This window comes from Carassius auratus, chromosome 2 (assembly GCF_003368295.1).
Source record: "Carassius auratus strain Wakin chromosome 2, ASM336829v1, whole genome shotgun sequence".
In the NCBI taxonomy this organism is placed as follows: domain Eukaryota; kingdom Metazoa; phylum Chordata; class Actinopteri; order Cypriniformes; family Cyprinidae; genus Carassius; species Carassius auratus.
In genome coordinates, this window is record NC_039244.1 from 24286966 (window position 1) to 24305062 (window position 18097).

General features: G+C 38.8%; 1 protein-coding gene across 1 annotated transcript in view; it reads right to left on the reverse strand.

Moving 5' to 3' along the window:
- mier1b (mesoderm induction early response 1b, transcriptional regulator) overlaps positions 1 to 18097 on the reverse strand; it is a 136578-nt gene that overhangs the window by 65847 nt on the left and 52634 nt on the right. The window contains exons 5-9 of the mRNA XM_026195236.1: positions 11796 to 11922; positions 11626 to 11690; positions 11467 to 11539; positions 10894 to 11045; positions 10691 to 10772 (exon numbers count right to left, since the gene is read on the reverse strand). Coding sequence (XP_026051021.1) covers positions 10691 to 10772; positions 10894 to 11045; positions 11467 to 11539; positions 11626 to 11690; positions 11796 to 11922 — 499 coding nt within the window. The remainder of the gene's footprint in view (positions 1 to 10690; positions 10773 to 10893; positions 11046 to 11466; positions 11540 to 11625; positions 11691 to 11795; positions 11923 to 18097) is intronic.

The following is an 18097-nucleotide window of genomic DNA, read 5'->3' on the forward strand; positions in this document are numbered from 1 at the left end:
GCCCTATGCTGAAGAGGACATGCCCTTGAAATGGTTGTTTCAACAAGACAATGACCCAAAACACACTAGTAAACGGGCAAAGTCTTGGTTCCAAACCAACAAAATTAATGTTATGGAGTGGCCAGCCCAATCTCCAGACCTTAATCCAATTGAGAACTTGTGGGGTGATATCAAAAATGCTGTTTCTGAAGCAAAACCAAGAAATGTGAATGAATTGTGGAATGTTGTTAAAGAATCATGGAGTGGAATAACAGCTGAGAGGTGCCACAAGTTGGTTGACTCCATGCCACACAGATGTCAAGCAGTTTTAAAAAACTGTGGTCATACAACTAAATATTAGTTTAGTGATTCACAGGATTGCTAAATCCCAGAAAGAAAAAATGTTTGTACAAAATAGTTTTGAGTTTGTACAGTCAAAGGTAGACACTGCTATTTTTTTTAACACACCCCTTTCAACTAATTGCCCAATTGCACAGCCTTAAGAGCGTGCATATCATGAATGCTGGGTCTTGTTTGTTTTCTGACAATCTACTGAACCTACTGGTAACTTGTTTGCCACGTAGCAATAAAAAATATACTAAAAACCTTGATTATTCTGGTTAGTCACATTGTACTGCTATTATTTTGAACAATACTGTATATCTGAAGTACATATATCTTACTGCTTGTAGACTATTTACTGATGAAAATGTAGCCATTTGTAGGATTATTGAAAACCGAGGTTGCAAAGAATGCATCGTGATACATCATGAAATCGAATTGAATCGAATCGTTGACATAATAATCATAATCGAACTGAATTGGGAAGTTTATGTGCATTGGGAATCATATTTGTCAAATTTTAAATACAGCACACAGAGAAAACAACATGAATATGACAGTGGGCAAATGCATAAAACACAGCATAATTTTAAATCATGAGTTTACACGAACCAACCATCTCAGAGCTGAGTGATCATGTTAGATAAAAAAACTTCACAATATCTCACAGCTGGATTTGACTATGTTTGCAAGTTTTATAAAATTAAATGTTCAGTGGTCGCTTCATAACCCGCGGACTGGAAAAAAAACCTGACCCGCACATCACTATTTTATGTGGAGCTAATGTTAATTAATTGATGTGAGCTTAATACCCCAACTGAAAAAAATACAATGCTTTATATGGTTACATTTTATTTTGATGGTTTCTTAATCAATCGACTATAAGCCGCTTTGCAAATATATGTCAACTAACTCTCATTAGAGTATTCAAATCTAGTATGGTAGAATAAGTTGACATATTTGCAAAGACACTTATAGTCCATTTATCTGTTGGTTGACCATCAAAATAAAGTGTTTTGTATATTTATATATTTACAGTAGCAGATATACTAATACTCTAATGACCGCTAGATGATATTAGGGATATGGCGGTATCAAATTTTCCTGTTGCGATTAATTGCTCATGCTTTCATCACGGTATACAGTATTATCATGATATTGAAAATTAACTGGTCATAATACAGTATAACAAGTTAAATAACTTTTTTCTTATAACAAAAATAACTGAACATTTAAATACAATAAAGCAATACAGAAAAAATATATAAAGTTACAAGTTTTACACCGATTAAAGTGCAAAAGAACTATAAAGACCCATATCACTTCAAGTCTTAGTTCATGTTAGCTCAGTTGCAACTTTAGATTACTGGAATACCTAAGATTAATGAATGTCAGAATAATTTTTCATTGGCAATTTATGTTAAAGGGGGGCTACACTGTTTCATGTATTCAGAGTTGTTCACAGTGTTAAAGAGATGGATTCTCATGCTAAACATGGCCAAAGTTTGAACAAAATAATTTAGAAGAATGAAAGATCATTTCTGTGCTGAAAAATCTTACTATGGTAGTTTCGGCTGTTTTTTGGTTTTTGATCGTGGATCTAATGACGTAGACGAGAGCGGAACTCCTTATATGAGCATTTCTCCCGGAAAAGTGTGCCCGCTCACACGTTCACCAGAGGAGAGCGAGACCATGCACATCAACGCGCTTCCTTGGGAGATCGTCGGCAGCGCTACATAGGATTTGTTTGAGAATGTCTCCAAATAACTGCTTTTTTGGATGTGAGGGAAAGTTTTCCGTGTTCAGCTTCCCAAAGAACCCAGCATTACATGAACAGTGGATGCAGATTGATTTTCCGGGGCAGCGACGGAGTGTAGTGCCTTTGTGTGTTCTGGTCATTTGAGTGATGAATGTTTTAGAAACAAGGCACAAGTTGACGCTGGATGTGTACATTGTTTGCTATTAAAACATGGAACAATTCCAGTGTAACGCATATGCAGGTCATCGATTCATGGGTTAAATTCAGGCATACAAATGAAACCCTTTTTGCACCAAATGCCTGGCCTGGCGCCAGCCTGGCTGGACTTAAATTATATTACGATACCCATGCGAGCCTCAAAGGAGACCTGAAACCCCCCAAATTCCTTAACACACACACACAAAAAGAAGCCATGTTTCTGCAACCCCCACTCCTGACCTGGGCAACAGGACAGGAGAGAAGCCAAGTCACTGGTACCTTTTTCTCAATGTATCCTAAACTATTACCTCAGACGTAGTCTAAAAGTATATAGTATTGTTTTTGTTGGTGCTTTGAGATGTTTCCCATATAACGAACACCCCTGGCCACAAAGGACCACGCTGCTCCATGCTCACGCCATCCAGCGCAGCTCACACGCGCCTCGCCAGTCTCACGCCACGCACACTGGGCCATGCAAGTATCGTTTTCTATGGAGATTTTAAATGCTGCTTTAAAGTTGGTCTGTGATTTGATTCGTGTTGGCTGAGAAGGGTTACTGACTGTGATTTCCATACCTGAGCTCATTCTGTGATCTCATTCATTTTCTCTCTCTCTCTCTCTCTCTCTCTCTCTCTCTCTCGCTCGCTCTCTCTCCCTTATTTGGATCCCGTTATGTCTTGTAAAAAGTGTACTGTCTGTATTGTCGTTCGCATATTTACTCTGTATGATTTGTAGTTTCAATGTATTATTAGTCAATTATTAAAAACCCATATATTTATGATTGTCTTGGCCTCCACCCCACTCACATTACGAGTCACTGAAATGTCTGATCTAGCTACAAGCTTTACATTTAGAAACTAAATTTATCATAATGATAGGATAATGTTTTCATGGCCAGAGAATATTTTTCCTTGAATTATAAGAAGTGATAACTTTATTGAAAATTGATAGGTCAATCTTACGGCCATTTGCTGGACAAACCACTGTTTGATTTGCAGTAATTTACAGTAAGAGATATCACAATAATTGCTATTTTTCATAATCAATAAAATTTATTGTAACTGTCATATGAGATATATATATATATATATATATATATATATATATATGAATCATATTCCTGAATAATTATTCAAATTCCCTATATATCATTTGAGTTAATTATTCTGTACAACTCATTGTTGCTACAGTTTTGGTGGAGAATGCGGGCATTTCAAACGTTGTTTTGTGAGCAATCAATCTGTGTATATGGTTTTTAATAATTTCTGCACGTGCGCTATGAAATTATGTAACGTTACTTGTGAGATAAGTCGCAAGACGCGAACTCACTCCTAACTGACTGAGGCAAAAAGCTGATCAGTCAGCACGTTAGGTATTTATAGAAACTTAACAGTATAGTCACTGTTATTTTTAATGAAAGTAAACTGCAGTATAATGTTAAAAGTATCCTGTTAAGAAAGACCAAAATCTTTTTACAGTGAGAACATTTTAATATGAATAATTAAAAGATGAAGAAATCTTTTATTAGTTGCAACATGTAAATCTGAACATGAGCGATGTTCCTCTGATTCAGTTAAAAAGGCCTTGCTTATTAAATATCGTTATTGAATTTGTGGTGAACCACAGTGATATTCAAAATTAAAACGATAAAAATTCCTGGTCTAAAATTGGCTTAGCTACCCGATTTTTAAACCTAAAACATTTAAATCATAAGTGCTATTTGGAAAAATGTCTATTGGAGTCAACAGATGGAAAATTCCTTTTTTTTTTTTTACATTTGTGTTTTGGAAGTGAACGGATCCTTCCTTCACCCTATGTTTAATATAGCACCACAGAATTAAAACTTTTTGTTTGTTACTCGTGATTTGATGCAGAAAATCAGCCTGACAAACGATCAGATTCTAAGTCCTATTTAAATTCTGTAATTCTAAACACCGGAGGGAACTCGTGGTTTAGCAGTTTCAAGTTACGTCCTGCTTTCTGATTCCAGCTTGCATGAGTGCAAGTCGCCATCCCTTGGCCGTTTCAAATAATGCGCTCTAATTGCTAATCTTTTCCCCTTGAGGTATTGAACTAGCTGTTTAAATTCTCGATAATTATTTGCATTTACAGCTCGGCTTGTGCGAATATTATTACAGGGAAACAAAATAATTTTCCCTGCCTTTGACTGTTTACATTTACTTTGAGTTTGGTTCAAACATGATTTGAATTAAAATGTAATTGTTTAAAGGTGCCATCTGTAATGTTTGGCAAAAAAAATCAAGTCATACTCCACATTCCATAACAGATGGGGGCAGTATGCCTCAATAAAGTGAATTGGTCTACTCTAGAGTAACAAACGAGAAACGGCCTAGTCTCTATGCTCCGTCCCTACTTTCACAACAACACTACAGCCATAGAAGCCTAACTGTGCGTTCACACCGCCGGCGTCTAGAGCGTCAAAAATCGATCTTGCCGCTCTGCTCACGATGCTGCAGAAAGATTTGTGAGCGTTCAGACGCTCTAACGTAGATCGAATGCTTATTTTGTATTTAAAGCGGCCGCAAAGCAAACAAGCTTTGTTGATCTCGTGCAGACTAACCACAAGGAGTTATAAGTTAACCTCATTAAATATTGTTGTGGACGAAATATTATGATCCTTTACTTAAAATGAACAATCTCAGACACCTTGGTCCACGTATCACTTTTAATTTATTTTTTATTTCCCTGTACGCAAACAGGGACACATCATAGATTAATACAAACGCTAAACAGCAATAATCAACCTGTCCTTTATTCTGCTTGGGAACTAATGTGCCAACTCTCAAGCATTCACCGTGAGACACACGCAATTGACTCTTTTCACACGCTTTCACGCCACACATCAATTTTTTTCACGCACATTAAAACCACAAAGCAAAGAGGACACGGAGACCAACAGACTAGACATAGCAGGTTAGTTATGATATAATAGGGCTGTGCAAAAAATCGAATGCGATTTTCATGCACTTCTCATCAGTAAAGACGCTCCTGTAATTTGAAGTATCTCCAGCATGTACGTTTTTTTTATGACATCATCGCCCTTATTTCTTCTCATTCTTTTTATGCGTGTAGGTCATGTTATGGATATTTTTACCTCAATTTTTGCATATGGCACCTTTAATAGTGGAAATCTAGATGGTTCAGGTCAACTACTGATTGACCCACTTAGAAGGTAAGCCATCTAGTGGCAGTCTCCTGCTAAATCGACTAACAGACCTCTGTCTTTTCCATTCTGTTTTGAATTGCATGTCCACTTTTACCCTTTTTGATTAATCTCACCCTGTTTGATTAATTTCATAATTATTAATGATAACTTACAAGCTATCATGGGTTATTATAGGATAGTATTCAGATTTTCCTCTTAATTCTTACATGCTTATTTTAAATTTTGATTTAAACCAGTTTTGAATTTTTAATTTGAATTAAGTTTTCTGCTCAGCAGGATAAGCACAGAGAAGCAGTACTTCCCCCCCCCTTGTGGTGAAAACCAGCTACTCCTTCTCCCTTGTTTCATTCCTGTCTTTTATTTAGATTTTTACAATTTTTCTTCTCTCTTTTGGCTTAGGTTATTTTGATAATTACCATTATTATCATAATTCCCTTTCTTTGTTTTATAATTATTAGGTAAAGCTGGTACCCTTCCTTTCTACATATATAGTTACTCAAGTGATGTTAAACAAACCAAACCTTAATTAACTTTCAGTTTCCTTTGTTCATCCTTTGTGTATTTGATTGTAGAACTCCCTTGGTGATTGGACAGTCATCTCAGGTTTCCAGTGAGCAAGGCTGCCCGACCGGTGCCCGACCACTGGCTGCGAGTGAAACTCGGTTCCTCGTCTCTGTCCGTTAGCGACACACAGTGGAGACATCAGCAATTTAGCACTCCAAAGGTTGTGCTAAAAGTCACAAGCTGTTTGAGAGTGCGCCACGCCAGAGTAACGGAGGACTGGGGACACTGCGGTTGAGTGTTTGGGGAGCGCCGGAGAGGTTGACCCAGCCACTGGTTTCCACCTGAATGACTTCAATTCACCCAGGTGAACCAAATGTGATAAAACCCATCCACTTATTATAAGCCACAGAATATTAGATATTCCCCCGGATATATTTTAAGTGTTTGACCCTTTTGTTTCTTTAAGCCACACCATATTTCTAGGTTTCCTACCCAGATAGCCCACTCACCTGTTGGCCCTATCTTAAAACCTAGCAGTAGGCTTAGGCCTCCTTATTCTCACCAACACATTGTGTTTCTATTGTTTTTATCTCATTTCAAGTGTTGTTTCACTTTGATCTTTTTCTATCCTCTGTTCTGTTGTGATTTGTTTCTTTCATTTCACATAGGGACAGTAACCTGTGAGCCACCAACGAAGCTAAATAGTAGAGCCAACCAGCAGCCGGTGTCATCACACGACCCGCTAGGCTACTGCCTGTCAAATCTCCATTTCAGGTCCTTCGTTGACCCAAGTTAATTGGCTACTTAACTGTCTGACTGTTTGCATCAGTTAGCCCAAAATTCTCATAAATGGCACAGCCCGTATGAATATAGCTCGTTAAACATAGAACGAACTTGCATTGGACTTTTTGTGTGTGTCCTGTGCTTCTCTCACCGACAGAGAGTCAGGATGTTCCAGTCATCCAGTCCAGCAGTCCACGGGGGCCACCTCTCAACATGGTTGAAAGCAGTGATGACCCCCTTCCTGCCCAAGGACGCCAGTAACCTGCAGCACCCAGAGCAACTAGACACCGAGCTAGATGAACTGATGGCACGCGATCCAAACCAAAGCGACTACTACAGAGAACTCGCCAGGATCTTTGGAAGCCTAGTTCACATTCTCGTCGCCCAGGCATGGCTTAGTGAACGGAGCAACATCGCGGAGGAGGCCTGGAAGGACCAGGCCCCAACCCAGAGTCATCTTGATCAGCTCCTCCTCGAGATCCAGAACCAGCGCGAGAAAGAGGATGACACAGATCCAGAGCTACAGAAAGGAGTTGAAAGACTTCACAATGCCCTGCAAGATCTTCGCCTTGACACAGATCAAAGAGAACAGCTGGAGAGAGAAGCCAGAAAAGAACTCAACAAAAAACTCCAGCAAGGTGACGCTCTCCTAAAAAGAGCAGAGACTGAACTGAAAGAAAGAGACTATAAAACCTGGGCCTGCAAAACACACTTGCAAGCGGCCAGAGCTAAATTCAACAAGCTTACTCTGCAGAGAGACGAGCTCCAAGATGAACTTGACACTGTTCACACAGAACTGAGACAATCACACAGATTACAGAGTGGCTGGATCGGAGAAACGCACACCACAAAGTGAAAACCCTTTCAGCCGAGAACTCAGAGCTGAAAAAGGGGGTGTAAGCTCACGGCTCAAGAAATCACCAGCCAGCTTACAAGATCACCTGTCAACAACGGAGGGGAGAGAACCCTTCCAGAGAACGCATGCCACAAAACCCTGCACGGCTCACAGAGAACTTGACAAGCTAGCCAGAAGCATCTCTACGTTCAAGCCAGATCCTGCAGGAGGACATGACTTTCATGCTTATTTAAAAGACATTGATTTTCATTTGCAAACTGTCAGCAACGTGACAGATGTGAACACATTGTACCTGTTAAAAATCACGTCCAGCCGTGATGTGCATTGTTTTCTGGATCGTCAACCAGAGACTGTCAAAGCGTACTACCAGCAACTGCTACAGACTTTGATTCTTGAATTCTCTGATCCAAACTCAGACCATGGGCTCCTTATTGCTATGGACCTCAAACAGGGCCGATTTGAAAACCCACAGACTTTCTGTAGTCGCTACGAAAAGCCTACTTCGGAGCATGCAACGAACCAGGTATGGAACAGGATGTCAACTTAAAAACTCTGTTCCTCCTAAACCTACATGCCAGTTGGAGTTTTCATCCCAGAGTCCCAGTGTGTCCACGTAACAGGACTACACAAGAGTTACGGAACTTAGCCCACAAAGCTTGCACCAAGCAAAAGACTATTTGTGAAAAGACTGTGAAAAACCCCAAAGTCTCCGTCTCTGAGCACTGCTTGGAGTTAACCCTAGATGGCGCCCTACAACACCAAAGTCACAGACATTTTTTCAGAGAGTCAATACCGTTCCAAGCCAGCAGAGGGCAACACAATCATGGTGGTGCTCGTCCAATGCACCAGAGCGAGCGATTCTGGGACCGGCGACCCAAAAACAACCGATCCCCACCGTCCAGGACACAAAGCCCCGACAGCCGGCAGTGGAACCACTCTCGACATGACACTGGTAAGCTCAATCCTGAGCCCACGTCAGAAAAACACAGTGCAGCCACGTCTGAGACAGCAGAGATCCTGAGGATGCTGAAAAAGCTTCTTTACATGAAAACTCGCAAGAAAGACAAGGAAGATGAACCAGACATCGTATGTCTAAGCATAAGAACTGAAACCAACACCCTGTCTAACTGCCATTTGTATGAGCCAAGCACCCAGAACACTGCCCGTCATCCACAGACCACAGAGCTAACTGTCACAGCACAAAGTGACAACAACACCCAAGCTCCACAGCCGACAGCTGCACACCCTGAACGAGATAGCACAGGTCCTCACACCAGGTACCACAAACACAAGGTACCAGAAAATGCTGTTTTGACTACCTGCCTTCGCAGTGAGCTACACAAGACCGGTCCTCACCACCCATTGGTCGTCACACCTGTCCTGATGCCAACATTCCTGGGCAGCCTTGTCAAAAAGGAGGTGGGACGAAAAGGAGTCAGCATGGAAGACCTGATCGACACAGGATTAAACCTGACGGTGATCTCATCTCACCTTTTCAAAAGACTCCAATTTGAAGCTAAGAGACAAGATCGAACTCTTACACCTCAAACTTATGAACTGCATGTACAGGCGTACAGACAGAATGACATCCAGTTTGAACAGGTTGTTTCCATTCACCTGACAATCGTTCTGATGAGTCTAATACATCCCATGTATGTCCCACCAATGAAAATTCATACATTTCTCATCGACAAAGACCTGCTAGAACACTTTGACCCTTTTCTGAACTTCAAACAGCTAGAGCCAGACTGTCAGGTCACAGAGGTCACGGGAACTCCCACAGAACCAGACGGTCAGGTCACAGAGGTCACGGGAACTCCAGCAGCCAGCCATGAGTACAACACCCGAACAACAAGCTCAAGTTCATGCCTCTGTACCTTAGTCAACAAACAGGGTACGGTGGTACCAGCTTACACCAAAGGGTGAGTCAGTGTCTGCAAACTCATCTTTGCACCCGACACTGACACAGAAAGCACTAGTTTATTAATAAATAATTAAAATATCTTTATTTTCCCCCAACACATTCATAACCACTTACTTTGCCGGTACTTTGAGGCAATTGCTTTATGCTTAAGCTTGAGAGCTGAATAGGCTCTAGCCTAATACACCTGCCTATATATTATCCAAAAGTATAGTTAATATATTATTATATTACACAATTTAATATAATTTGCGACTAGTTGACTAGAAAAATATTTATTAGAGGGGAAGCCTACTTAGCACAAGGAAGTGCTTCATTTTATTTTATTTTTTATTAAATGCCATAATGGCATTACAAAAAGTGCGACAGCTGCAAATCACGTTGTTATTGCACTGCACGAGTTATGCATGAGTAATGAGTCAAATGTTTTTTGTTCTATCAACCTAATTAGATTATGTAGGATGATTTGGTGATCTTGTTTTCCTTTTAATACCTTCCACAATATATTTTTAAATTACTTTTTAAAAAAGTGTTAGGGACATGTCCCATACGTCCCACCACTGCAAATTACACCTATGCGTAAAGTAGATATTAAAAATGAATCTGGGCCACATCCAGCACACTGTGCACTTTAGAGTCGGGCAGTGAGTACACAGGTATCCGGCCTCAGTGGTAAGTCTCAGGCATGTGAGAATCTTATCGGAACTGGCCCAAGTGCATTTTGCTATCTGGCTATACTTCGTTTTATACGGTAATGTAAATTTACAGATGGTCCCTAAAGCAGTCTAGTCGAATAGGAAATGTGAAACTACTTTACTGCGATGATGAAGGTTATGATGACAAAACAAGATGACAGTAAAGATGACAGAATAAAATGACAGTAAGAACAACAGAACAGAACAAAAGTTAGGATGACAGAATGAGAAGACAGTTCAGATGACAGAACAAGATGACACGAGAACAGTTAAGATGACAGAACAAAATGACAGTAAGGATGACAGAACAAGATGACAGTTCTGTTGTTATGAAATAAACACTACTTATAAAATGACAGAAACAATGTCAGCCTGTTGTTTGCATTATCTGAATGTTTTCTATTACCTCAAACTTTATGATGAAAGACAAAGAAAAAAGCCATTTAACCAACTTTGTAAGGCTCACCTCGGGCTGCTTTAACGTTAAATCTTAATCTTCGCAAAGCTTCAGCAGTATCGAAATTACATTTCACCAACTCATATAATGCCTGAGGGGAGTAAACAATTTGTATTGGGTATTAAGTCACAGTTCAGCATTTGATTACAAATAAAATGATTAAACTATTATTATTATTATAAAATCTTAGAGGCAGTTGTTTAGTACTGTACCTGCTCATTGTCTTTGATGTGTGATCCTTCTGGAATAGCGTCTACTCCAGTCTCCTCTCCCGTCCGTTGACATGCTTCTGTCAGATACTCAACCACAGTGTTTTCAGTAAGAATTTCAGGATTCCACAGCAGCTGGTCATTGTTTTCATAGACTGTGAATGACGGAGTCACAGATTTAAAACATACCACAAGAGAATAATGTATTGATGCCTCCAAAAATTTAAACCATTTCCATATGTGGAATCAAAAACATTTAATGATTAGAATTAGTCATGCAATTTAAACAACATATAATAATTGAAGAGTTTTAAAAATTACATCATACTAAGACTGATAAAGTTCCCATTTCATTAGTGCCAGCAACTTTTCGGTTAAAATATTTACAGTCAGTGTTTCCTTTAAAAATAATTATTGGTCCTAACTGTTTTTGTAACCCAATGTAATACTACTGCTACTACTACAAAAAAGCTTAATCTACATGTTTGAAAAGATGCAACTGCACATTTATTTTCCCGTGGTGCAGTATAATTCTACCAAACTGTTTTTTAATTGATCAATATAAGTCAAATCTACCTTTCTCTTTGTCTTTGTATTTACACAGTCCAGATGGTGTTTCAGCCTGATACATGGAGCCAACCATAATTTCCTGTTAAGAACATACCCGCGTCAAACATTTCATGGGAAATTACACACAAAAGGCATAGAGAAAACTATAAAGATGAAAGTGTTTACTTTTTTCCAGTCTTCAGAGGGAATATAGTCATCATCCTCCTCTGACTCTTCATCTACTTTATTATCTAAAAATTAAAAGTCAAGACAGTGCTTAAGCAAACTTACATGGGGTGAGAAACACTAAATAAAATGCAGTGAGCAGTACCAAGTGGAGCTTGTCTGTCTCTTACTCTGAAAGTAGCCAAGGTTCTGTGAACGTATGAGTTCAGCTGTTTTAGAGGATGTCACTGCACTAATTCGACTATCAGTGGAGTAGCTCTCATTTACCATTCCTGTGGATACCTTTGCTTCATCGTCCTGAAAACAAACAAAAAAACCACACCTTTAAACACAGTTTTAGAAAACATTTGCCAATATCTTGTATAAATAAATAAACTGCTACTCTGACTGAAACAAAACCACCGTAGGAAATTGCCATCGACTACAAAAGAGTATTATGATATAAAATGCTTTATTTTACATATGCATTAGTGTACCATTACGAAACCTTGCCATAGTCAGCCAAACTTGCTATCCGCCATTTTCATTTTCTTTAAAAACTCCTCCTAGTCTGTTTCTGATTTTCAACAAAATTTAATCATAACATCTTGCATAACATGCATACCACAGCAATGAATTTGAAGACTGATGCCAAAATGACACTTGAGGCTGTATCTCTGCAATGCTAAACTAAACTTTGTGTGTGCAATTGTCAACTCATACAAAACACACCACATCGATTTGATAATAGCACCTATTGATCAAACGTGAAATAAATCATATTACTAGAGGTTGTACTTATGATTTTTGTTATGGTTAGATGAAAAACAATTAATGTAATAAAGTGAAGTATACTTAGGCGTCCAGCAGTGACAGTTCAGGGGTTAGGCGCTAAAATGCAGTGTTGCATAAACCATAGGCCAAAACATGGCATGTTTGGTATCGCTGGACTTGGCAAGGATTCAGGAGTATAAAAAGTTGTCTCGTGTGAAAATAAGTTAAACACACCCAAAGTTATAAGCATGTGAATATTTGATTTTACCACTAGGTGGTGCTGGCTCAAAAAATGTCAGGCTCTTTCAGGGCACCGTGATGATGACCCTAACCAAATTTCATAACGATATGTCAATGCATTCGTAAAATGCAGCTTTTACAACAAAATGGTTGAAATAGAAAAATTGGGTATCATTCGACTCAGCATGATGCACCTAATCCAAAGAGACCAGATTTGGAAAAACTAACAGAATGCATAGTCGATATAAAAAAACTGGATGAGGAAGTCATTTCCTACTGCTACATTTTGATACAACAGAGGTGTTAATTATCTGACATAAAACCTCTGCATGTAATAACCAAGAACACTAAGACTTGATTTCTGTGCTGTCAATTCTGCATCATCAGTTAGGAACCTAGGTGTGGTATTTGATAGTAATCTTTCTTTTGGAAGCCACGTTTCTAGCATTTGTAAAACTGCATTTTTCCATCTCAAAAATGATAAAAACTAAATTACGAATATCCTCTCAATGTCAAATGCAGAAACGTTAATTAATGCATTCATGACCTCAAGGTTAGATTATTGTAATCCTTTATTGGGTGGTTGTTCTGCACGCTTAATAAACAAACTCCAAGTGGTCCAAAATGCAGCAGCTAGAGGTCTAAAAATGAGGAAGTATGACCATTCTAGCCCGGTCAAAACTGCACTGGCTCCCTATTAAACATTGTAGATTTTAAAATCTTTCTTATAACTTATGAAGCACTTGTTAAAATTACAAATGACATGTTTCTTGCGTCAGATCAAGGCTGCATCTCATTGCTACAGTAGGTAGACAGCCTAAATGGGCATTATCGGTGCCACGGCGGTAACTGCAATTCAGTCGTGTGTTAAAATCATTCGCGAAACTACCGCCAGGTGTCGCAAAGGGATGGATTAAATGTAATTGTAAAATGAGATAAAAGGAGGAAGAAGAACAACAACATTATGATATAACATTGTAACATTTAAAAAAAAAAAACATAAAAAAATGTACAATGAGTTAATTTCACAATGTAGGATAGTATTAGGCTACTCATCAAAAATTAAAAGAAGACCTTTACACAAAGGATCATATGCATGCTATTGTTATTAAACAGTAAATAAATATAACATTTAGCTTATATATATATATATATATATATATATATATATATATATATATATATATATATAGCTAAATGTATTCATTTCATTTCGGTTCATTCTTGGTTTAACCTCTTAGCCTGCACCCGACCCCCTCGTCCTCAAAGCCACTCAACCCGCACGTGTCAGAGTTTATGAATAGATTAAATGAAACGGGACAAATTTAATCTTGACAAACTATGTATCATTATAAAGATTTAAGCCTCAAGCATCGACGACAGATCGCTGTTTTTTAATGGAAAGCTTATAAAGACTGTATTTGCTGCCTGTTGGTGTTGCTGTTGGACAGTGTTTTCTCTACTTCCTGTTGGCCTTCTGTAGCTAATCATAGCTCCGTGTAGCTGTTTTTATTTTATATTTTTTCTCTATAATCTTTCTTACTATCACTGTCTGTTTGTTTGTTTGTTTGTTTTTTAAGTTGTAAAATATAACTTAATTCACACCATATTTCTGATATTATCGATCAATCTTATCAGATTAACTTTGATCGTTCACTCTTCCGTGACTGCAGTACACCTGCAAAGCGTTAGCACCCGTTAGCTTGTCATTAGCGTTTTCTTTTCTCCTCTCCTCTCTCTCGCTCCAGTTTTTCACAAGTTCATCAAACAACCGCAGTAAGAATATTTCATCAAGCCTGGTGAGTAATGGCTTCGCCTACTATCGTTATTTGCACCTCTTGCCACATGTACAGTTTATCTATCTCTGTCGCTGATGAGGGATTCACATGTGATAAATGCAGGGAAATAGTTAGGCTGCATACTCGCACCCTAAAGAGAGCAGCCCGAAAAATGGAGCGCAGCTGGAGGAAAACAAAACTAGAGGTATTTCGTATTGCTTGGCGGGAAAGTAGCATATCCTATAGAAAAGCATTAAAAACTGCTAGATCTGATTACTTTTCTTCTCTTTTAGAAGAAAACAAACATAACCCCAGGTATTTATTCAATACAGTGGCTAAATTAACGAAAAATAAAGCCTCAACAAGTGTTGACATTTCCCAACACCACAACAGTAATGACTTTATGAACTACTTTACTTCTAAAATCGATACTATTAGAGATAAAATTGCAACCATTCAGCCGTCAGCTACAGTATCAAATCAGACAGTGCACTATAGACCCCCTGAGGAACAGTTCCACTCATTCTCTACTATAGGAGAGGAAGAATTGTATAAACTTGTTAAATCATCTAAACCAACAACATGTATGTTAGACCCTATACCATCTAAGCTCCTAAAAGAGGTGCTTCCAGAAGTCATAGGTCCTCTTCTGACTATTATTAATTCCTCATTGTCATTAGGATATGTCCCCAAAACCTTCAAACTGGCTGTTATTAAGCCTCTCATAAAAAAACCACAACTTGACCCCAGAGAACTTGTTAATTATAGACCAATCTCAAATCTCCCTTTTCTGTCCAAGATACTAGAAAAGGTGGTATCCTCACAATTATATTCCTTCTTAGAGAAAAATGGTATATGCGAGGATTTCCAGTCAGGATTTAGACCGTATCATAGTACTGAGACTGCTCTCCTTAGAGTTACAAATGATCTGCTCTTATCATCTGATCGTGGATGTATCTCTCTATTAGTTTTATTGGATCTTAGTGCTGCGTTTGACACAATTGACCACAACATTCTATTGCATAGACTTGAACACTTTGTTGGCATCAGTGGAAGTGCATTAGCATGGTTTAAATCGTACTTATATGACCGCCATCAGTTCGTAGCAGTGAATGAAGATGTATCATATCGATCACAAGTGCAGTATGGAGTACCTCAAGGCTCAGTACTAGGGCCGCTACTCTTCACGCTTTATATGTTACCCTTGGGAAATATCATCAGGAAACATGGTGTTAGTTTTCACTGTTATGCTGATGATACGCAGCTCTATATTTCCTCGCAGCCTGGTGAAACACACCAATTTGAAAAACTAATGGAATGCATAGTCAATATAAAAAATTGGATGACGAGTAATTTCTTACTGCTAAATTCAGAAAAAACAGAGGTGTTAATCATAGGGCCTAAAAACTCTGCTTGTAATAACCTAGAACACTGTCTAAGACTTGATGGTTGCTCTGTCAATTCTTCGTCATCAGTTAGGAACCTAGGTGTGCTACTTGATCGCAATCTTTCCTTAGAAAGCCACGTTTCCATTTGTAAAACTGCATTTTTCCATCTCAAAAATATATCTAAATTACGGCCTATGCTCTCAATGTCAAATGCAGAAATGTTAATCCATGCATTTATGACTTCAAGGTTAGACTATTGTAATGCTTTATTGGGTGGTTGTTCTGCACGCTTGGTAAACAAACTACAGCTAGTCCAAAATGCAGCAGCAAGAGTTCTTACTAGAACCAGGAAGTATGACCATATTAGCCCGGTCCTGTCCACACTGCACTGGCTCCCTATCAAACATCGTATAGATTTTAAAATATTGCTTATTACTTATAAAGCCCTGAATGGTTTAGCACCTCAGTATTTGAATGAGCTCCTTTTACATTATACTCCTCTATGTCCGCTACGTTCTCAAAACTCAGGCAATTTGATAATACCTAGAATATCAAAATCAACTGCGGGCGGCAGATCCTTTTCCTATTTGGCGCCTAAACTCTGGAATAACCTACCTAACATTGTTCGGGAGGCAGACACACTCTTGCAGTTTAAATCTAGATTAAAGACCCATCTCTTTAACATGGCATACACATAACATACTAATATGCTTTTAATATCCAAATCCGTTAAAGGATTTTTAGGCTGCATTAATTAGGTAAACTGGAACCGGAAACACTTCACATAACACCGTACTTTCTACATCATTAGAAGAATGGCATCTACGCTAATATTTGTCTGTTTCTGTCTTATTCCGAGGTCACCGTAGCCACCAGATCCAGTCTGTATCCAGATCAGAGGGTCACTGCAGTCGCCCGGATCCAGTACGTATCCAGACCAGATGGTGGATCAGCACCTAGAAAGGACCTCTACTGCCCTGAAAGACAGCGGAGACCAGGACAACTAGAGCCCCAGATACAGATCCCCTGTAAAGACCTTGTCTCAGAGGAGCACCAGGGCAAGACCACAGGAAACAGATGATTCTTCTGCACAATCTGACTTTGTTGGAGCCTGGAATTGAACTACTGTTTTCGTCTGGTCAGAGGAGAACTGGCCCCCCAACTGAGCCTGGTTTCTCCCAAGGTTTTTTTCTCCATTCTGTCACCGATGGAGTTTCGGTTCCTTGCCGCTGTCACCTCTGGCTTGCTTAGTTGGGGTCACTTCATCTACAGCGATATCGTTGACTTGATTGCAAATAAATGTACAGACACTATTTAAACTGAACAGAGATGACATAACTGAATTCAATGATGAACTGCCTTAAACTATCATTTTGCATTATTGAGACACTGTTTTCCAAATGAATGTTGTTCAGTGCTTTGACGCAATGTATTTTGTTTAAAGCACTATATAAATAAAGGTTATTGATTGATTGATTGATTTGTGTAAGCAGTACACATAAAAAACATGAACATTAGAAACGCTGTACATACCACATCCGTCGTAATAACGAGTCATAAACAAATCCACAGCTGTAAATCCCGGTTTAGTTAACCGTAAGGGTCCACTGAACGACATCATGAAGCACGTTTAGTCCAACGAAGCAATAAGGTTGTAATATGGATCATAATTCCTTTGTTTACTTTCAGTTCTTCAGCGACAGAAATGTTTGCGTCCTTTATGGAACTCACGGTCGGAAACTGCGTCTTGGTAGTAAAAACATGGCATGGTTTTGCAGCATACAGTGTCACAAATAGAATGAGGTGATCCAACGGAAAAAAAGAATGAATGAAAGATAGGCGAAAGATAGTTTATTTGAATTTGGTGCTCCTTCCTGAGGGCTGGTGACGCGCTCTGACGCACCTGTCAGTTGATGGAGGCGTAACTTACAGCGATCGCCTTTGTCTTTGTTTCTTTTATTTTTCGACAGTTTTTATATATGTGAGAGTGTGTTTTTTGTTGAATGTGAATGTATCCATGTCATTACCATCTGTTTGAGTGCAAATCAGCCCAAATCAGCTCGCTATTACTGTATGATCACGGCTATCAAAGTGAACGCGTCTATATGAATAGAGAGAGTGGATTATTTACTTTATGGCACATGTGTGTTATTACCATCTGTAAAAGTGGACATCAGCACTTGTTTGCATCGTAATTCATTGTAAATACTGCATTTCTGACAATCTCAGGATTTTCTGTAATTGGCAAACAAAGTTAGATCTTTTTTTTATTTTTCTTACTCAAATTATTCTTATTGTATTTTTCTAGTGATA